Source organism: Siphateles boraxobius, unplaced genomic scaffold (assembly GCF_051911475.1).
Source record: "Siphateles boraxobius isolate OS27281-9 unplaced genomic scaffold, OSU_SipBor_1 86, whole genome shotgun sequence".
NCBI lineage: Eukaryota > Metazoa > Chordata > Actinopteri > Cypriniformes > Leuciscidae > Siphateles > Siphateles boraxobius.
Window position 1 is genome coordinate 5,822,374 of NW_027509215.1, and position 23,884 is coordinate 5,846,257.

Here is a 23,884-nt window from a genome sequence, read left to right on the forward strand (position 1 = left end):
TTTTGTCAGCTAAAGATAAATCTTCCTTGTAAGGAAGTAATTAGTTATAACTAAGAACTGTGTTATAAAGAATGATCATCCCACATACCACTGAAGACAGCAGGCTTGCTTTGAACAGATACCTAAAAAACATGAGAAAACTATAGCTCACTGCCGGGACAAGAACAATGACAGTTATACTAATCTAGGAAGAATGGCAGGAAAAAAGAAACAGATGCTCCTGCAAAAGCAATGTGCCAAAACCACACATTCACTCAAACCATTAGTCGGACTGGTATGGTTTGCACAGCAAAAATGAAGTAGGCCTACTATAGGCAATTTAAAACAGATTGTTTACTGGCAGTAAAAAAGTTGTTGGGTATATTTCGGGGAATGGAATACTGCTGTATATTTTACAGTATACATTATGTAATGTAAACCAGTACACAGTATACCACACTAAATGTTTTAATTGTTCCACAATCTTGTGACTAATTCAGTGAATTGCATTAAATATGTATATTTTGATCAAACAAAGATTCAAAAAACATTACAAAAACAGATATATAACTACTGGTTCCTCATTCTGCAAATGATCGCTTACATGGAAGTACAGTACTTACAGTAGGCTGCATACAGTACTTCACATTTTTGGCTAATTTAATCTGCATGGGTACTTCATGCATTCAGGAAAAACTGCATACTGTGCACAAGCTTTTGTCTTGCTTAGTTGTGGATTTAATATTCAACAATAATATTTATCTGCCTGCATTGACGCCATTATATGAGAACTGAACTGAGCTGGACGATGACATCACGGATTTCTCCAGAGCGGCTGTATATATAAATTAACTAATTAATAACTTTTTTACAACAAAAATGAAACATCACTGAACTTACTTAAGCTGGAGTGTGACGCTATTTTCTTCTGGAAACAAACTTTGTTGCATTATTTTCCTGTTTTCTCTGTAAAGCTGCTTTGAAACAATCTTTATTGTAAAAAGCACTATATAAATAAATGTGACTTGACTTGACAGTATACATACTGCATACTACAAAAATATTAGTATGCATTAATAATGCTAGTATGACACTCTGCACATACCCTCAGAGGGTTTTAAATCAGTCAATATTTTAGGCTTCACTTACTTTACTTTGAATGTAACTGGTCCTACTCGCAGCCACTCCAAGTGGGATTCGAACCAGCGTCACCGAGGAGCTCTTTACTAGCTGGCCTCCGTTAAACTCACCACCCTAAACCTCACTCCAATCCGGGTCACGGCACCAATTTGACTGGCCCTACTCGCACCCGCTCCAAGCGGGATACAAACCTCCGTCACGGCAGGCGTGCTAACAAGCTTGAGGACGGGGAGTGAGGTTTACTTGCACAGCTCTTTACTAGATGGCCTCCGTTACATTAGCACAGTTTTTATCTGATTTGCAAAGTGATGTGTATTTTGTGTTTGGAGTGTTTGAGTACTTGAGTTTCTAATTGGCAGTTTTTGAAACACCTTGATTAAATGAGTTGTGTGTTCCTTTTTCGGGAAGAGGATCATTTACGTTGATTGAGTTTTGCCCTGGTTTGATTAAGCCCTATTGCTGAAAGCTAATGAGTTGCTTTTATGTTCTGCTGCTGTGTGGCCATCTGGATGCGTCTGAGATGAAACAGTCACTGACTGAGCTGGGAATGGACATCTCTAAAAGTCATATATATATATATATATATATTTCTCTCTGTATACATTTTTGTTCTGCAATATGTAAAGCATGTTTTTGTGTTAAATTACCCCTCTGGTCTCCTGAGGTCTTCTTCAGGCATTGATGGCAATGGACTGGAGGGACAGTTTCACTGACGCTGACCTGGAAGAGATCATCAGACAATGAAAACATTCTGTCCATAAATACACAATATCTTGAAATGTTTCACAAAGTTAAAATGTTTTTTTGTAAATGTGTTTTAAGCATATTTTGTCTTGTTCTTTATATTTCCATGTGTTGTGTTTGTCTTGATGTATACCTAAAAATATATTCTCCTAAAAAAAGTACAGTTATAAAAATGGTTCAAGCAGTCAATATTGTGCATCTGAATTTTACTACTTAAAGACATTTTGCAGATTAAATACAAGTTAACTCCATGAATAACAGTTGCTTATTGGGCAAACTTGTAAAAATTGCTCCATAGACCTTTCGTAAGTACATTTCTGTCAAAACATAAGTTTGTTTTTACAAATTGCATACAAGTCCACATGATTTTCTATGATAATCAATGGCATGCTGAACTTGGAAGAATGCAGCTAGAATGCTTTTGGTCTCATTTTAGTGATGCATTGCATTGTTAACAGGCTCTGAGCTCTTTGTAAATAGCGTTTCAGATATGAACATGGTCATATTTTGCATTTATGGCATGTGCTGGATATTAGCGACAGGCTTACCATTCCCAACAGGGACACAGAGTAGGAAGAGAAGACCTCGGGGATCTGGTGGAAGCAGCTGGTGCCCGAGCAACTGCAGGACCAGTATCCAGGACATGAGCATTTTGGGCTGAATAACACTTTACTTAAACCCTTTATATCCAATGCCTTATAAAAGTATTTGTAATGCATTAATTAATATTTGTAATGAACCTAATAATGCATTGCTTGATCTCATTAATAATTGTAAACACAGTTATAATACATTATTATAAGTATGAAATGTATTGGGCTTTGAACAGATGGGATTCTGAATAAGTGTTTGAACATAAATTGCTCAGTCTCAGTGTGATATAAAAGGATTTCCAGCAAAGAATAACCATAGACAATTGGTTATTATGCACTATGCATCTGAAAATGCATTTGCTGTCTTGGAAACGTCCCTCTTGAAGGCCTACCATTAAAGTTGAACAACATTTATTCATGGTAAATGTATAATGTAGTTATTCAGTACAACTGAGCTATGGGGAGACCGAACCAGTCGCTTTAGTCAGTCGCCATTTTAATCACATTTTAGGTTTTCTATAGTATACATATTCACACTCCATGTAACTCCATATAAAATAATATTGAAATGATTTAACTAAGCTAGTCTGTTTTGCCACACTAAACTTAGCAATAAGCATGTTGAGAATGCACTATAAACACCGTATTTTAAAATACGGCTATTATTAATCAAATAAAAGAGTGAAGAATTACTCACCCTCTGCTTTAAAGCAGACATCTGTTACATTACAATGACAACAGGGCAGAAAGATAATGTTGCTGTGTAAAAAGTGTTATTACAAAAAAGATTGCAAAGATACAAAGTATAGTTAAACCAGCTGAAAAGTGCCACAAAACACTGTAAAACCAGCCAGAGCATCAGCTAGGACCACCAGCATAGGCAAGGCATAAAATACTATACTGGCTCAAACATCCTGGGCATTATTTCATATAGTTCTGCCATCGATCTAGCCGTTTATGAGGTACATGCGCAAAAACACTTACACAAGAAGCCAGCTGTATTTTATGCCATCATACCTATAAATAAATATCATGTAATGGAATTGGGTTGGCATTTTATCTTTAGATTGTTTCATTTGTGATCTACTACATTGGACTGTACTTTCACATCTCTGCTGGTTGCCTTATTGATTTGCTGTAAAGTAATATGCCTCTGTAATGCTCTGTCACTAAATCATAAAGGAATATATGAGACTGTGTCTCAGGCATTAACAGTTACGACCACTTGAAGAGAAGCTCTCGACGCGGATGATTGATTTATAGCTATCAGTCTATCACTGTCATAAACCGTGGTGCTCCTCAACCATCACAAATATCACATTAAAAACTACTTAAGTGTCATCAAATGCTCTCCGTGGGAAGGCAAATAATGCAATGAGCCTATAAATTGCTCTCTGGTTTTAATTATTGTTAATGATATAATATGCCACTTGCATACTGCATATTGTGCAGTAAATATTGAATTCTCCCTACTGTCAAACAAAGTGTCAGGTGTTGTTGTAGTAACGCACACGACAAAGGTGATAAATCATTTTAAATCCACAACAGGAAAACTCAGGAGATCGCAGGAGAAAAAGTACACAACCACGACAACGGGACAAGGGAACTGAAGGACCCGATGGTCTTAAATACTGACAAGTAATCACAGTGAACAGGAACAGGTGTGTCGAACTAATTAACAACCAAGGAAACTAGGAACTCAGGCAGGCAAAACAGGAACCAAACACTGTGAAAACAACACCAAAACAGACACGTGACAATAACTGAGTCTAGAAAGAGATTGCTACTATTAATATATGGCAGAAATAGAGTATGTGAATGTAACCTTGACAGCTAGATTTATTTCATATTTTTTAAAAGAAGCCTTTATGCTCACCAAGGCTGCATTTATTTGATCAAAACTAGTAAAATGGTAATATTCTGGAATATTATTTCAATTTAAAATAACTGTTTTTGACTTGAATATATTTAAAAAATATTGTGATTCAAAGCTGAATTTTCGGTCTTCAGTGTGATGATCCTTCAGAAATCATTCTAATATGAAGGTTTGTTGCTCAAGGAACATTTATTATCAATGTTGAAAACAGTTGTGCTGCCTAATTTTTTTGTAGAAACTGTGATACTTTCTTTGATGAATAGAAAAATCAAAAGAACAGCATTTATTTAGAATGGACATGACGTTCTAAATGTCTTTACTGACACTTTTGATTCGAATGCACCCTTGCTGGGGGGAAAAAAGTATTCATTTCTTGATAAAACGCCTTTGAACAATTGTTCTGAAATTAACCATAGAAAATGGAAGTTCATGTGAGGCGTAATATATCGTGGGATACAATATTCCACACTATGGCTGCATCCGAAATCGCATACGCACTTGAGTAGGTACTTATTTTGAATAAGTAGGCTACTTACTTTGCAAGCGCTAAAAAATTATGTTCTATATAGAATGCATGTGTGAAGTATGAATGTAATCTGGATGTACATCTGCCATGTTGTTCCTGTCATGTGACCAACCAGCGTCAGTTGCGTCGTCTCCCATGGCCTCATGGGATAGTAAAATGTCCATCAAATTCAAAGTATAGTGGTTTGCCTTAGCAAACACTTCTAAAATTGGAGCAGACTGTCCATTCTGAACAATCCCTTTACCAAAATCATTACTTTCTTTCCAGCAGAGCCTTAAAATACCCGAGTCTTTTACTACGCTAAAACACACTGCTAACCCCAGCGGTCTCCTGCTGCCTGTGGGACTTTCCCCAGTACGTTCCGAGCCAGAGATCCTCTCACACCGGTGCGCACACATATGCAGGCACAAGCTATCTCTGTGCTCCCTGAGAGAATCCCTATCAAGCACAGAGAGACGCTCTGTTTGGTTAATGGAGGACAAATCTGTTAGCGCACAGCCAGCATGTGTGGGTGGGCTCTTCACTGCTGTCACCCAAGACATGAAATGAATGGAGAGACTTTTAAACAGGCATGGCTTGCTGATGGGCGGCCTTCTAACTAACCATCTTGGGCTGGTTTTAGAGGGGTTTTTTTTGTTTTGTTTTTTCAGTAGGGCACTGAGCTGGCAGACTCTGTTTTGTTCTACGTCTATAAGCAGCTTAAAGTTTTTGTTTGGCATGTGATAAATTGATTGTAGAAGTGGATTTAGCTGAATGCTATTAAGAGGATGAAGCCATTTCAAGCGCAACAGAGATCTTTTTTGTTGTTGTTGTTAAATGATTACAGTAACTTGTAAAATATCCCTCACTACCATTCAAACGTTTGGTAAGATTTTTTAAATGTTTTTGAAAGAAGTATTTTATGCTCACCATTTATTTGATGAAGAAAAATAAGACAGGAAAAACTGGGATATTGTTTAAAGGGGCTATGTGTAGTTTTTAACGGCCTCTAGCGGTGATGTTTCAGATTGCAACCAATTTTTACAAGAGCTCGAACTTTTTTACTCGAACTCAAGAGCGAGCTCTCATGGTACCGGCCACACTGAGACTTTCAACACACCGGAGAAAGCATCACAATAGGGATGCAAGCCAACTCCGGGTCTGTTTTTATACCTAAATATATACCTATACCTAAAACAAAGCGGAGGTCTCTCCATAATTCAAACGCTCTGGCGATGTTGATCCGTGTTTTCGTCCAAAGTTGATCCGATTCACGTTTGGCCTGACGAGCTTCAGCAGATAAAACTTTTTTGTTGTTGTTTATATTTATGTGGAGTTAGTGTTGGAGTCTGTGTTGTGCTGGAGGCAGGTCGTGTTTTTGTGTTATCAGACTCCATGTAGTTAGCCGCAGTGCCGTCGCATAGACTGTATATAAAAAGGAGAGAGGCTCGAGAGCGCGCATGCACGTCACATCCGATGGATTTCGCGGTAAATCCGACCCGGAGCCTTCACATAGAAATAGGAATACTGGCCTTCAGAGGTAATAGCAAAACCCGACAAGTGGATCATTGTAATGTGTGATTACAACCCCTTCACACACAGGCAATAAAAAAAGGATTCATTATAGAAGAAAAGCTACATATAGCACCTTTAATATTTTACTATATTTTAATATTTATATTTTTATATATTGATACTTTTTCAGGGTTCTTTGATAAATAGAACGTTCAAAAGAACAGCATTTATTTTATATAAATCTTTTGTAACATTATAAATGTCTGTACAGTAAATTGTTCTGTAAATGTATCAATTTAATGCATCCTTGCCTAATATAAAATAATATTCATGAAAAATTAGCTTCAGCATTTGAATTACTTAAAATAAATACATGTCACTCCACTCCAAACCTATATGACCTTCTTTTTTCTGTGGAAGACAGTATGTCATGTGTGCACAGGTGGAAAGACCCTGTTGAGCTCCAAAAATGATAGAAAAGCACCATAAAAGTAGTTAATGTGACTATTTTTTTTCATTCAAATGATAGCTTTATGTGAGACCACATACACAAGAAACAATGTTATTTGGTATCAGATATCAAACTTGGCACAACACATATGAACTACCCTTGTGAAAAAGAAGTCTTCATAATTCTAAGTATTTGTTTGACTGTATTGCAGATAATTTCACATTAATTAAATAAAAGGCCACTTAAATGTACAAGAGTTAATTTTTATGAGTTTCTCAACACACTTAGGTGCACTTAGAAAGTGCACTTTGTAATAATGTCAAGTTAAAACTTTTACTTTAAAAGTATTTTTAATCATTGTTTTTTAATACTCTTGTCATACTTTAAAGAATTTTGAACTGTGTTTTGGTGTGTTATATAACATTTTAAAACACATGTAAAGGACTTGATTATAATTTTTCCTAGTGTGTTTCTTATCCAATATTACATTTACAGAAAATATATTTTAAATGTACTAAATTGTAACTTCACTGCAGTAATATATTTAAAACTGCAACAACAAAAGTACCTACTTAAGTGGGTAAAAAAAACACTCAGTTGCATTCCATATATTTAAAATATATATTTTTAGCGTAACTGCAGTTAAGTTTCTGTAAACATTACATTTAGTTCACGGTTAAGCATATTCTTTTAAATTATTTCCCTAATAAATAGTACTCCTTTTAAAGGTAGCCTACACTACTTATTTTGTTCAAGGGTAGCCGTTTAAAATAGACCTATATGTGCAGGTCTGCATATGTGATAATTGATGAATTTGTTGTCTAGATGAAGGAGGGTTCATTATCACTCCAAGATTCCTGCAAGCACCAGAGTAATACAGCTTTAGTGCAGAAGTACAACTGCAAATTTGTACCTATTTATTTCATACAAAAAAAAAAAATATTTTCAGATGTTTTTGAAGATTGAAATGCTGTTCACATGATGAAGGTCAGGAGTTCGTTCCATCACCATAGAACAGTGAGTGGGAATGTTATTGAGTGACCTTGTATGATACAGAGTGCATTCAATGTTAAAGGTGCAATACACTTTCAGTGATTTTAGTCATTTTGCACCTTCTCTCTGGTCTTTAATGTTTTTTTCTGCTGTATTATAAAAACAAAATGATCTCCATAACGATTGGTTAAACTCTGCATGCATGTGATGTGAAACAACTTGAAGAATCCTGAAAAGACTATGTAAAAGTGTTGAAGTGGGAGGTCTTATGTCGACACACTCACGCTTTCTGATAACAATACAATTACGATTTGGATTGTTTGGTTACCCATATTCTTCAAAATATCTTCCTTTGTGTTAAAGAAATTCATACAGGTTTGAAACAACTTGAGGGTGAGAGAATTTTCATTTTAGGGTGAACTATCCCTTTAAGTGATTCTTCTACATAATTTGCCGGTACTGCCTCTTTTTTATTCCTACCGTGTTTCAGGCCTGTAAAGCCCTTCTAGTTGTTCTATAAATTGTGCCAGCGCTGGAACTGCATCTCACTGGCCCCCTCATCTCTGTATGTTCATTGTGTAGCCCGAGTGTTCAGGTTGTCTGAACAAGCCTCGAGCACGGTGTTTCAAGGCAAAATGGTTGCCATGGCAACAGAGTCGGGGCAACTACATTTTGAAATGCATGGAGACCCTCTCCAGCTGTGCCTAATGTCTTATCTGGTAACCAATGCCATATTCAGCTGAGCATTGAAATCTAACTCTGTCATGTCCACTTTCCCAGACAGCAAAGATATTCATTAGCAAGCAAAGGGAGACTTTACTTTGAGAAAAATAACCTATAATCTTAAATGTCTCTTCCAGAAAGCTGCAGATCTGTGGATCACACTGTACGCAAGATTTGCCTAGACACCAAAGTCTGTGATGAACAAAAGTCACATTTCTAATTAAATTCATCTTTTTTTTTTAAGTGCAACCCCTGAGAACAGTTCTGCAAAAAAAATGTTTAGTCTATAAATATTGACTACATTTGCTTGCTGTATTTTGAAATATTTTTCAAAGTTGTAAATTAAACAAAGATTACTGACATACATTTTACAAGTTCCATTTCGGTCTAAGTAAATCCTACACCATTTTTCTTTCTGTGTAGTGTAACTACACTTTTTCTTTAGCTTGTTAAATAAAAGGCTGCTTTAAGGGTGTTATTAATTATTGAGAATAAAAATTGTGTATCGTGAATCTGGAGACGGGAACATCAAAGTCTCCCGTAACCTTTATTGTTTGTTCCTTCCATACCCCTAGAATGTAAATGAGGTGCCGTTTACACAACACTGTTTTCAACTAAAAACGGAAAACCTTTTATGTGTTTTGGCCATTCATTTTCATGACAACTGTGTTATGGGGACCTGAAAACACAAAGTTATGAAAACGGGAATCAAAGTGCAAATTGTTGAAACCAATACCGTTAGTCTGCCTGTAAAAAACAAAAACGTGAATTTGTGAAAACGGTGACGTCATGCGCGTTTTGTGTTTAGTTTAGGCACGTATTGTTTCTTTACAAACAGTGTCTTTACACCAGCAGCTACTGGCCAGGTTAGGTTAGGTTTAATGCAGCGTTTTAATAATACAGCGTTTTTAATCATTTTCGCGGATCTGTGTGATCCGGGATCATTTTGACAACGTTGTTGTACGTAGATGAAAAATGCAAAAGAAAAACGTTTCCGTTTTTAAGTAGATTGTTGTTGTATAACAATTTGTGGGCTCGTCTTAGATCTCCACAGACAACTGAGAGAAGATTAAGAAAAAAAACAAGCGCACATGCATATCAAATAAAATACATGTCACACAACGTAACAGTAGTTAAGAGTAAACAGGCAAATATTCTAATAAAGATCTTTATTCAGTTTTAAATAGGCCAACAAATCGTAAAAATACATAAAGGTCAATAAAATGACAAATCAGCTCCTCGTGTGCATCGCAGCCTCTTGTGATACGGTTGTAAATTGTCCTCAAAACAATATTGAAAAAAACGGATGACTTGCAGGTGTGAAAAAACACTTTGTTGTTGGTAGGATTTTCCTTTTTTCAGATTGGTTGATCCTGAGAGTCAGTCGGTATGAGCTCAAATTTAAATCAGTGAGATGGACGCCAGCACTCACCAGCCTCCAGGCAGCGTAAAGGAAAGTTTCAATCTCAATATCGCAACACACGACGTGGCGTTGTTTCACGGAGAAATAATGCAAAAGAAAAGGTACAAAAAAAAATCATCCATTAGTCCAAGTCACCCTACATCCCAAATAAAACCAAGCCAAAAAAACAAACAAAAAAAAAACAGATTAAATAAGATTCACTTAAGAGGACAACACAGGAATATCAGCATTGCTCAAAAAAAAAACATTTCAAACTCAGCACAACAGAAGACAACATCGACTTGCCAGCCTACCCGAATACATTGATTTTCTGATAAGCTTCTAAATCTTGGAATGAAGAAATACATAATTGCAATAATTTAAAGTGATACTATAAGTTAAATAATGTGTGGAGTTTAACCACATTGTAGAATTTAGGCCATCATTTCTTTTGCAATGTTTTGATTTTTTACATTGCAAAACAGTTTTAATATGCATCATCCTTTAATTTTGCTTAGGGCTTTTCAATGTAATTTATACTCAGATGGAGGGGGGATAAAAACAGAAAATCAAACCTTGACCCCAAGCATTGTATTGCTCAGATGTGATTGAAGGCCAAAAAAGTAAGCGTGTGTGATCAAAGTGATCAGCTCTAAGAAATTCAAAACAACTGTGACGTCATAAGCATTAATCAGCACAAAGCCTCATTCAAATAACCACTCACTCAAACCTCAATTCAGTCGAGCACTTTTTCCCACCCCCCTTTAAAAAAATAATAATTCACAGAGCTGTCTGAAAGCGCAAAGCAAATAAATAATAAAAGAGTAGCTTGGAGAAAAGCCTGAAGACAAGCACAATTATGACACGGAGGGAAAACAACATAATGCTTGTTTAAAAAAACAATTTAAAAAAAAGAAAATCAAATTTTAGTCAAAGACTTTAGTTAAACAAAAATGGCCATCTGAGTGTGTGTAAATGCAGAGCGCATGCCTTGACGCTTCAACTTTTGGGCTGATGCTGATGAAGACAAGTATGAAGGTGGGAATGGGAATGTCGTCATGATTCCTCGTTTCCTGAGTCGTCCTCGTCATAGCAACAGTCCTCGTCATCGTCATCCTCATCCTCCAAGTCCTCATCATCATAGTAATCGTCGTATAACAGGTCGGACCCCTCGTCCAGTGCGGGGGCGCGCGTGCGCACACAGTATTCTGCCAGGGTGGTGGGAACTTTCACTCCGTCCCGTTCCGCCTCCGCTTTAGTGGCCAGAACTTGTTTTCTGTAACAGACACACACACCTCATAAATGGATCTGAAGGAATATTCAGCTTCAGGCTAGAATTGTGGGCACATTACCATAAACATGTATTCCGTTCGTTTTTACATTTGATGTTATGGTTTGTTGGCGATCGACAGCATGCCAAAGACATTGCTTTGCAAATGCTCAACATGTTCCTTTTAGCTTCATTTGTATACAGCTGAAATATTAATCATTGCTTCTCTTTCTGTTGAGTTCAGACTCATCTGTCTTAGGCAGTGGGACATGTTGACATGTTATGTCATTTAAGCTCTCCATTTGAGTTGTTGCCCTGAGGTTTTAAGAAGCCAAGGCAGAGAAATAAACAACTTATGTCCTGAAGGATGAAATCTGATGCAAGTCAAATGTTCCAACTCAGATGGCTGAAAACATCAATTGGAACATGCAATAGAGAGATTGCCAAGAGGAGATCATGTTTCAGTGACTTATTCAACCACAGGAGGGCACCGCTGATCCAGAAAATAAATCAAAATCTGTTTAGAAGGGTTTTCCATTAGCTAGTGTTGTTTATCACCATATCTCATGACTGCCATCAAAATGTACCAAGCATTAAACAAATAAACATTAAACACAGCTGATCTCTTAAAGGGACCATATTCTCTATTTTTGTACAGCAATTTGTTACCTAATGATTTCTGCATATTCACGGTCTTTTCCTTTACTGTCTCTCCATTTGCGGTACATGACAGAGGCATCCACGTTGGCCGGAGAAAACGTGTTGGGCTCGTTCAGTAGAGAGATGACACTCAACAGTATAGTTCTGAAACACACACACACACACAGACACTCAGTGTTATAATGACATTAACCTTTAAGCTCATCCGTCCTAGAACTTCTTTGTGCTGCATTCTCCTAAAGATGTGAAGAGATTTTACCCAAGAGGATCAGTCTTTATGCATTACTTAACTTACTCCGGTGACCTCACATTTGCAATAGGGATACAGAGTAACTTCAGTTTCTAGGTTGGTTAATTATTAATATCATTAATCATTAATAATTATAATAACAATAAATAGTATTACTAATATGAATTATTATAATTTAATAACCATAATAAATGCATGTGGTGTAATTAATATGTCAAAAATAAATAAAATAGGTGTAGTTCTACACATTAGTTATAAGTAGGAATGGGCAATACAAAAATGTATATCTTGATATTTTCCCAAATTTTGACGACATTCAATACTTTACATAGTGACATTAAACATTTTCTATACATTAAATAGAATAAGTGGCAGGAGTATTAGTTAAGACTTCAAGACTTAATGCATAGATCTATTCTGATAAAGGAAGTTCTATTCTGATATTCTGCATAAATCTATTCAGATTTGTTTTTGTTTTTTTATTTGTTTTATACTCAAACAAAATAAGTCACTAAATCTGAGCAGGGAACACTGTAGGTTTTGACAATGTAAACCATGCAACATTGTGTGGGGTCAAAATACCCCTGTCTCTCTGCGTACAGGGACAGGTGTTCTACAACAACACAAATGATTAACATGAGCTTTTCCACTGAAGCACAAAGCCCAGTGAAACAAGACACCAGACTAACTAGAATAGAGATCAGTCTCGGGGGAGGAAACACACAAATACACAGATCTCCACTGAGATGCTTCCCTTAAGGCAAGCGACATGAAAATCATGAACACAAAACCAGCCTGGCCACTCTTCCTTTAATTCTGTTAGTGGGGGAAATACATGATCACTCTTTGAGACAGCTACTGTTGAGGATCTAGCCTATAGATCCCTGAAGGGAAATTAATTTGCACAGCACACAATGTAAAAAAAACATTTCTCTGTGGAAAAAGGCCAGCATAAGCTGCAAAGTGGACAAGACTTTATGCCAATAATCATTGCTCCATACCTGACATTCTGTGTGGGGTTCCACCTCTCTGAGGGAAGCTCTCCGCTCTGTGGATCATCTACTGGAGGATGCAGAATGGAGATACACACGTCCCCGTTCTGTGAAACACACAGAGATTCAAAATCAATCCTTTCATGAAGCAAAACTAGCATCTCACTGAACCCCTCGCCTCCACACCACTGCTGTTTCTGCTAGTACTCAGAGTCACAGCGAGGCGTGTGAAAGGGAGATAAGGAGAAAAAGCCAGTCAAAACTGAAGGACGATCTCTGCAGAACCCTGAAAAGCCTTGTGCATGCACTGCATATATATCCAATACAAGGAAATATACTGGTGCATGGGGGTAGGCGGTATGACCACCATCTTAAATCAGAGTCATTTTATATCACTCACAGTAATGCTGTGTCACAATATAGTTTTACTTCCTGTAAATTACACCAAACATGTTTTATATAAATAGATTACCATGTTTCAATGCAGTTTTTAAATAATCATCCAACAATCCAGTCAAATAAAATAAAAATCACATTATTGTTAACAAATCAAAGATACACCTGGCTCCAAAAACAGCTGCGTCACATTATGTAACACTTCAGTTAAAAATAAACTACAAACAGCTATAGATTATCTGTATTAATTAAAACTAAAACTACTAAAAATAATTAGTTAAGTGTAAACTGAAATAAAGCTGGCATTAAAACAATTAGATTAAAAACAGTTTAAGTTAGTTGCTGAGGCATTTTTTGTTTGTTTTGTAAGTTTTAGTTTAAAAATACTAAAATTAACTAACTAAAACTGAATAGAAATTTAGAAATTTGTTTATTTTGATATTGAGAGATCTAAATAAGTGTATGGCTTCGGGATGTTCACTGCAAAGGCATTTCCAACTACTTTTCGTTCTTTTAGTTCAAAGCGAAGGACAAAAGAACTTCGGCATGAGTACATATGGGCCTTGAATCACATTCAGGCTCTTGTAAGTTACGTGGGCATGAATGCGAGAATGAGCAATAAGTTTCTAGCAGCAGTTTAATTAACGGCCACACGTGCTGCTAATAACAAGGGTTTCTGAATTCTCCATAAAGCCCCATTTAAAGACTTTTAAAGACATTTAAAGACAATTAAAGTTTGTTACATTGCCTGGCAACATTAAATAACATAGTTACAGAACATTTACAGCAGAACACATGCTGGCAGTGCATACAATATTATAAAGCCCATTTTAATCAACCAAGCTGCCAACAATTCACTACAAGTGCTTGTCACGATATAATGTCTCCAGCACACCACACACATTACCTGCGATATACATTTAAAAAAATTACTGACACTGTAACATCTTTTACATTTTCGCACAAACTACAAATCTACCAGGTATCTTTTGGTATGAGAAATATGTACCAAATATAACAGCATTAATTAAAATATGATGTAAAATGTACGCAGAAGGGTAAAGAACTATTGACAGATCTGTGAAGTGGTTTTTGCTATTGTTATGCTTATTTCCAACCTACACAACATGACTTAATGTTTTCCAGGTCACAAACTGGTCTGAACTGCAGCTCAGTGAACCACATCTGTTGGTGCTTACTGATGACAGTTACAGTTCTTCCTCATTTTTAAAATGTCAAATAATCTGCTTACCTTATTTTCCCATTTAACACATTGCTGTCATTTATATTCAATTGTATCAAGAGTTCAAATAATGTGTTACTTATCATAGCTCTTCCTAATTGTTCAGTGGCAACAGCCAAGATACAAAGGTTCATGTTTGCCTTAGGTAGGCATGTGCCGGTATCAAATTTTCATGCTGCGATTAATTGATTGAACTTTTATCACGGTATACGGTATTATCACGATATTTTAATTGCACAAGAGAAACAGACGGATTGGGGGTATCTAAAAAAAACTTGCATCACAATGTGTAATTGTGATTGTCAAAACATTAATTTTATTTTTTAGTGACAACATGTTATAATGTTTACATGGTACAGTTACTGAGGCTACTGTTTGTATTATTGCTTAACACAATTTTCATGATTTCAATTAAATTCTTGGATTTAATTTCAATCTTGATTCAATATTGACTCATTTGGATAAATATTAGGTAGGCTACAGTAGATAGCCTGCATTTAATTTTTTCTCAAGAAATATCTCACATAATGCTGTAAACATACAGAGAGAAATTAAATATAATGCATACAATATAAATATAATAATAATATAAATATAAAAATGTAATATGCCGTAATTTTCATTATAATAACAATTATATAATGACAAGTAAACATATATTAAAATATGTAATATAGTGCACATATTTAGCAAAATACTCCTCTCTATAGCTATTTTCTTATAGTCAACTAACATTAAATGGCTTTCCTGAGGTAAATGTAACGTTCTGTGACAATTGTTCTCCTGCAGTGTTATTGACCTCTTTCCGTGGTTGAAAAACACTGATTGATCGAAAGTACGTACCTTTCGGTGGGTTGTACTGTATCTTTAATAAAAAGTAACAGATGATCTGTTTACTTGAACTGAGGCGCGCGATCTGTCACGTCATTTACAAGCACCAAAACAGTATTTATTGTCTGAATTTCGTTATAAAACCTGAGACCTGATATTTTTTTCATATCAAAAGTAACCTGCTCTGTCTGGTCTGTCAGGGTCAGTGTCCTCTTTGCTCCGCGATTTATCTCTGCGTGAGAAAATGGATGTGTGGCGCGAGACCGTGTGAAAGTGTCAATTGCGTGAGTCTCAAGCTGCTGAATGCGTGAGAGTTGGCAGCCATGCGGGGGATAAATAGTCGGCAGCGTTCCTCCTTCCGCCGTGCTTCTTTTCCATGTGAGGATTGTTTACATTAGACTAGAGTGCACACTGCATTCACACAGTGCTTATACATGTGATGTGGGGATTGTTTACATCAAAGTGCGCACGTGTTTTGCGCAGCATATACGCATTGTTTTTTTAAGCGGTTGATGGAAAATAAGCTGATGCGCGTTCTAAAAATCTAAATTCGGATCTATTATTTTTCACGGTATTTCGAAGTCCCCGCGATAACAATATCGTGCATATTCATTACCGCGATGTATCGCATTACCGAATACCGGCACATGTCTAGCCTTAGGACTGTCACGATTATGAAATTTGGCTGACGATTAATTGTCTAAAAAATAATTGTTGTTATGCCGATTAATTGTCTGTTTCAGGGCTTTGTCATACTTTTTTTTGTGAGCTTCATTCATAAATAATTGTGATGAATTTAATCCTTTGTAAGTTATCATTTTGCAGTGTAAGATTACAGAACACCTTTAAATATTAAATAAATGTATTCAATAGTTATTTGAAATGTATTCAAATTTAGTGAGTGTATAAATCAGCAGCAAAAAGTAATTCTTGAAGAAAATCTGCACAGGGATTTTATAAAATCTAAACATGTTAATAAAAACAAATTACTATTAGTACTATTATAAAATTAATTCAGGTATTCATACTTAACAATTTTATATTTATATATGAATGTAAAGAATTCAGAAGTGTATATGTATATACACTACACACAAATAATATTCAATTAAATGGTGCTTATTTTAAATGTATTGTGCAGCTTTTCAATGGGGCAACAAGATATGATAGATACGACAAAAAATATAGGCTTTTAATAATCTTTCAGTGTGCAAAACCATGATAATATGAAACGCTTCAAAACAGAGCGGCACAAAGCGTGTATGCACATCGCGGGTGCAGAATGATGTGCTTAAAGCAACATGGAGTCACAGTGTGCAGCGCTGCACAAGTGCACATTTAAGAGTTCACGGCACAAAGCGAAGAAATGTCGAGCGCACAAATCCTAGTGTATACAGTTTCTGTCCAAAAGTTTATTGATCATTTGTTTCTTCACAGTTTTAAATTCCAGTTATTGTGCGTTTGATGCCAATTCATAGTCTTTGTAATGTGTGCGATCTAACAGGCACACGGTAGTGAAAATCCACAGCCCTTTATCTACAGATCAAGCATATTAATTAGGGCTGCATGATTTAGGGAAAATGTCATATTGCGATAATTGAGGTCAATATTGATTGCGATATAATAAACAAATGGTTTCATGAGTCAACATGCTTGTTCTCAAGGAAAATGCACACACAGATTAGTGATAATGCTGAAATGTGTATTTCTCAACTCAAACTAGCAACAACAACTAAATGATTGATAACACCTACAATGATCAATAAGCCATTGATGTCTGGATAAAAGACTAATCCTTATTAAAGTTACAATGGGTTCTTTAGTCAAGAGCAGTGCGTGTTTTCTGTTCTTTAATTAACTTTAACGACAGAGAAAATTAGTGGCAACTGTGTACTTTCCCTTTAAGACCAGTGTCTGCTGACAGAGACGCGGAATCTCACGCGCCTCATTCTCTCACGAGTCACAACTCTTTACGTTCATCATAAGACTGCTCTTATGTTATGAAGATACTCGACAAAAAGGCATTTAGGCATAATTATGTGTGTTATTGTTTGTTCAAGCGCGAAAGAGAACTGTATTCTGGCATGCTGTCTTGCGCGCACGCATGAAACTTTTTTGTCTTGTTGCGCATGAATGGTTAAAAAGCATCTGCATAAATAAGAGCGGGATCATGTAACGCTAGCCAAAGAACGACAAAAATGAACAGATTCTGCGTTAATTGTGTTAACAGCCCTAATTTGTGTATTTCATATAAAATCACAGCATTTTGCGTCATATAATCGCATAGACTTGCGATTACGATATGATTAATCGTGCAGCACTAATTATAATGTGAATATATCATATTGGAGAGTTTTACCGTGCATCCTGCCGTAACCGGACGAGGCGCGCGAGCTGTTTGAATACTGAATGGAGAATGATTGACAGCCACAGAGGAGGGAAGACGAGTTTCCGTAAACTTTAATTTAATGATGTAAATAGACCTCTGTCTCTCACATTAAGCTATGAAATGGCTTCAGATGACTTTGAATATATTGCTGGGAAACATAATTAGTGCTTGTCTATTTCTTTTGGTCCATGACTCCCCCGTATGAAATAGGCCTATAAAACAGCGCAATAATCGTGGTTGTCTGAAACAATCGCGGTTAGATCAAATAATCGCGATCAGATGGTTATTTAATTATCACGACAGCCCTAGTTTGCTTGGTGCATTAATCCAGGGCTTAACTAAAGGAAATGAGGAAGCACAACAGACAAGCCATGTGCCACATAAACAGTGAGGGCTGAAACAATCCTCTTACCTCATAGATGTTGGGGTGCCACATCTTGGTGAGGAATCTGAACGTGGGTGGGGAGTAGGGGTAATCAATCGGGAACTTAATGCGAGCCTGCAAAACAAGACAAAAATTTCAGCACAAACTTTGTCCTATGCATATTCGTTTTTTAAGTATTATGGCTAAATTGATTATAGGGGTGTAATGATATTAAACCAAACAGAAAAAACACGATACACCACCCACGGTATGTAATCGGTTAGTCAGTGTTTCAAAGGCAGAAAGACAGCTTGTAAACAATATCCCATGTGGCATAACATTTACCTCAGGTAAGTCATTCAGTGTCCACAGCTTGTTAGTCCGCTAGACAAATTAACTCTTTTGCTAAATATAGCCTATGCACTGTATTGGCCTATATTCATTATATTTTACTTAACCGGTTAGTGATGTCTTGCTTATTTAATGCATGTTTAAAATATATGTCATGAAAATGACAGCCAGTGTGTAGCTACATGATTATATTTAAACAACTAAATTGTAGTAAAAACATTTGATTAAATTTAGAAGTTAATTCAAAACCTGGCTTATGTGCAGTTTACATGTTTGCATACAACTTGTTATTTAAGTGTTGATTATTATATCTAAAAATAAATAGAAACCGAATTTAGGCTAATAGTTTGGGCTCTGTTGTTAACCTTTAATATTATAGTAGGCCTAATGTGCAAGTAAGGGCTCCCTATAGAGTTTAAAGCATTAGGAGAGATTATTTTTTTACCTTAAGAAACTTAATTATAACTGAATTAATTTAAAGGCAGAGACACAATTTCTCCATTAAACCCCTGTTTAATGATAAACAAATTTGTGTTCAGGTTTCTCCCCCCTGCTGTACCGAACCAAACCGTAGCGTGACGTCAAAACCGAGGACCGTACCGAACCGTCAGTTTTGTGTACCGTTAAACCCCTAATTGATTATAATGTCATATTATTTCGCACTTGTTTCAATTGTTTGGTCTGTACTCGTAACCAAAATTCAGTTCCAACCTCACTCACCCGCTTGTCTCTTTCACATTGTATTCACATTTGTCTGAGTCACACAAGAGATGTGAAAAATGTGAGCTGCTTTCCAAACGCAATTTATTCAGAGACAAGCAACTATGCATGAGCACACAAACTTTGAGACCTCAAATATGACTATCCCCTTGTGGGGGATCCCTTTCCTAAATTATGAATCAGCAGCTATGTGCTTATATATAAAGATCATCTGTAAAAAAAAAAAAAAACATTTATGTAAAATAGTATTTGAACAATTTTAGTTTCTATTAAGGTACTTTCAACTTCTCATTATTGCAATGTTTCATAGGTATAAATTAAAAAGGTATAGGTAAACAACAAACAAACAAAAAACCTATTGCTTTCAACAGAATAAAATGACTGATTAATCTCATGATTCCTCATCACTCTTTAGAGAGCAGAGTGAAACAGTAATGTTATATATTATTCTACTATTTTTCTCTAACCTTTTCAACAGAACCCTTAGCACTCCCTTGCAGACCCATTTTCCAACTGCAGCCTGTACTGGAAAACAGCTTTCACAACAACCAAACTCTGACATTAAATGGACTTGGGTCCACACCAAAAGCTGTAAAGTGAAAGCCTCTAAAGTAGTATCCTCAGCTATATTTATCACAGTTACCATTTTAAAAACCATTCTGCAGATTTCCCCCACTCCGAAAAAACTAGTTCCGCTCCTGCTGGACAATACAGGCAAACACTAAGTTCAAAACGATGAACATCACAGTGCCGTCAGCTGGTACAGAGACTTCTTATACAGCAGCTTTGGAGGATTCGGTCTCAGGGTGAGCCCAGGACAGCTGCTCTTAATAGGATTGGAGATGCATCATATTGCAGGAGAACAGTGCAGATGGACAGGAGGGAAAATCTGAGAGAAAACACACACAAAAAATGGACAGAGAGCTGGATAACCAGGAAGTGGGGCAAATCATTTTTTTGGCACGAACACAACTAGGTTAAACATCCGTTACGCAAGAGATATGCCCTCTCTCTCAATTCAATACAGACCTAATTATTTTCAAGTCTCGTGGCAAAACTTCCCTTGAAACATTTTAGGCTGATTACTACTGGAAGTGGACATACAGACATTTGCATTTAACTATATTATATTAAATCACTAAATTAGAGGAACAGTTCAACCAGGATATGGTCATTTACTCACATTCCAAACTTATATGACTTTCTTCCATTGAACACAAAAGGAGAAGTCTAAACCTGAATGTTCCACAAACAGATAATAACACCATAAAAACCATAGTTTTGAAATCTATATGGCTTTAAAGTCACCAAAGCCAAGTGATACATTTTGTTAAATTCCTCACACGTTATTCACTATAATTGCTAGTGTCCACCATAGCACTTAAATTACATTTGCTGTTTTTATTAAAAAACGGTAAGTGAAGACACGTCAAGTTTGACATCAATGATGCCAAATGGCATTATTATATGCATAACTGAGAATGAGAGGGACAGATTTACAGTGAAATACTACTTCAATTTCATTCCATTCCTCGTCACCTCGTCCAAGATTTTTTATGTTTTTGAAAGAAGTCTCTTATGCTCAACAGGGCTGCATTTATTTGAACAATATTGTGAAATAGCTAGTTTTTTACCATTTAAAATTACAGTTTTCTATTTGCATATATTTTAAAATGTAATTTATTAATGTGGTGCAAAGCTGAATTTTCAGCATCATTATGCAGTGTGGCATGATCCTTAAGAAATCATTCTAATATGCTGATTTTCTGCTCATGAAACATTTCTTATTATTACCCATGTTGAAAACAGTTGTGTTGCTTAATATTTTTGTTGAAACTAATTTATTTCAGGATTCTTTGATGAGCAGGAAGTTCAAACATGTATTTTAAAAAGAAATCTTTTGTAACAATTAATGTATTTTCTGTCACTTTTGATATAACTAATGCATTACAATACAAACGTATTAATTTCTTTAAAAAAAAAAAAACTCATTGATCCTAAACTTGTCTTAAGTCATATGGATGACTTCTATGTTGCTTTTTGGTAGTTCAACAGCATTCATCAGCACTTCCCTTTTGCCTTCCAAAGAACAACAACATGAGGGTGAATAAATGACATAATATTCATTTCTGGGTGCACTGACCTTTCAAAGAAAGCATGTAATGTAACTATTCCAGACAAGTTAGGCACAACTGGTTTCAGGTTCTTGGCTGAATACGAGATCTTGACAACGTGCCAGCATAATACTCAAGAGAGCTTTAACATTGTTGACAAACGGTGCAAAATTTTCCCTTTCAAACAAAGAGAAGCAAGTCTCTGTCATGCAAATACACCCTGATTCATCCTCAAGCAGGGCGCAGTTACTTTGAGTACCATGCCTTCGGGCCTTGTCAGACTCGAGAGTTCAGTTTCAACACAAGCTCATATCCTGACACACCAGTGAACAGTGACGCCGCTGTATCTGCCAAACCCACTGTGTGTGTGTGTGTGTGTGCTTTCGCTGTAAACAAAGACACGAAAAGTCATTGACCTACTTCAAATCGAACACAACAGTCCAGGCCCTTCCTTTACAATCCAGAGAGGAACTAACATGAAGCTGAATAATTCAATAAAGCTTCTGACATTATTAAGGTCATTCATTAAAAACCATTCAGACTGGTGTGAATGAACAGGTTTATCTGCTCTGGTGGAATGAGGTGGGACATGATGCTTAGCTGTCATTACTCTATTTTTATAATTATCATAGTAAGAATAACTTGTGGTGCCACGAAGAACAAAATAAAATACAGGTCAAACGTGATGTCAACAACTAGCTAATAGCCTACTAAATATGTGGAGCCCTAATAAGTGTTTGGAAGGTCATGAATATAACATTTTAAAGCTGAATCAATCAGTTTTGATGGACGCTTGCATTCAGCGGAATTGGAAATGATCACAAACACTTTGTCATAATAAATTATTTTAATAATAACTTGTAAATAAATCATTCAAATCGGTAATGAGCTTACAGCAAACTTGAAGTATATTAATATAAGAATGATAAAGAACATTTAATTGTAATATTAATAATATTGTTTGTTCAAAGTCATGTAAATCATCTCACCCTCCATCTATCAGAATGACAATGAGTCAATGAGGAACAAAGAAACCAAACAAATGAACCCTATTATCCAGAACAAAGACCCCAGAATCTCATCAAACCGACATCTGATGGAAATCACAAGACATGAGATCATAACCAGCCTTTAAATCAATCAAAAACCTCAATTATATCTTAATATGTCTAACGTTAAAGAAAACAGACACGGGGACACATAAAGAGATGCAGTTATCCAGAGCTGGTTCCAGATCTAAATATAGACCATAGCCATCTGTTCCTAAAAATAACGCTTATTTGCCAGCTAAAACCCAACCTCAGCCCTTACCTTGAAATAGCCCCCTTCATAGTGAGTGTTTGGGGGTCCGAAAATCGCCACTTCCCAGTTGTAGAGATCCGCTTCATCCACTAAAGTGATCTTGAAACCCTCCACTGGTTCCTCCTGTAGAGACTTCATCTCCAGCATTAACGCTTTCTGTGAGCTGGCGACCTGAGTACTGCTCTGACGGGCCATTTCTGCTTTATTTCTACTGGAACTGGAATCAAAAAGGGCGAAAAGTTGACAATATGTGATGAGGCGATGAAAGCTGCTTTTCTTTCTTTGTCTGGAGTTGCTAGCTTAGCGAGGAAATGACAATGTCGTCAAAAAAGAGAGTATTTTCGATCAAATAAAATGTGTTGTAAGCTATAAAGCATTATAAGTGTGTTTTTTCGTCGTCCATGAAAGTAAAAAATGTTGTTTGGTTGTTTATATGCGGAGTTTTGTCTGTCAAAAAATAACAAATCGCGCTCCGGGTTTGTTGTTTTTTTCTTCGTAGCTGAAGGCTAGCTGTGAAAATCCACTTCGACTCAACACTAATCCTCTCTAATGGGAGGTTAGCGTTCAATATAAGTAAATTCAAATGTCTGAGTGTACAAAAAGAAAGTCTGTGCTTGAATTCTGTGGCAAGCTGGTCCGTCGAGAAGCAAAAATCGCCGTGCACTACTAAATGTGTAGGCGAGTTATGAGTCGATGTCCTGGATGCGTCTTTCCTTAATTCCAATGGGCTCGCGGTGCATTATGGGTGCTGTAGTTCTGTCGGCTCACATTACACTTTTAACAGCCCTACATTCACAGACAACATTCCAGTTATTTGACTAATAATAACTCTAATAATTAGATAACTACATAATTAGCTAACAATTTAAATGCTTATGTGTTATGTATATTTATTATACTGTAGGGGGAGTGTGGCTAGTTCTCACAAATTAGTCTGGGCTATGAAGGTTTCTTTATCCTTCTGTTATTGCCCAGCTAAATTTACTGAACAAGTACACAACGCACTCAAATAAACAAATAATCCTCCATATCATCCATTTATCCTAAACAAAGGCACGCAAATCTTGTTAAATCAACATCT

General features: G+C 36.2%; 1 protein-coding gene across 1 annotated transcript; it reads right to left on the reverse strand.

Annotated features, from left to right (window-relative positions):
* Positions 1-9,673: 9,673 nt before the first annotated feature.
* On the reverse strand, positions 9,674-23,534 carry cdc34b (cell division cycle 34 homolog (S. cerevisiae) b). The gene is made up of 5 exons (XM_077222266.1): positions 22,813-23,534; positions 18,365-18,451; positions 13,103-13,200; positions 11,861-11,995; positions 9,674-11,197 (listed from the first exon to the last, which is right to left on the reverse strand). Exons 1-5 carry the CDS (start codon positions 22,996-22,998, stop codon positions 10,978-10,980), a joined length of 726 nt encoding a protein of 241 aa, XP_077078381.1. The 5' UTR covers positions 22,999-23,534; the 3' UTR covers positions 9,674-10,977.
* Between the last annotated feature and the right edge of the window lie 350 nt (positions 23,535-23,884).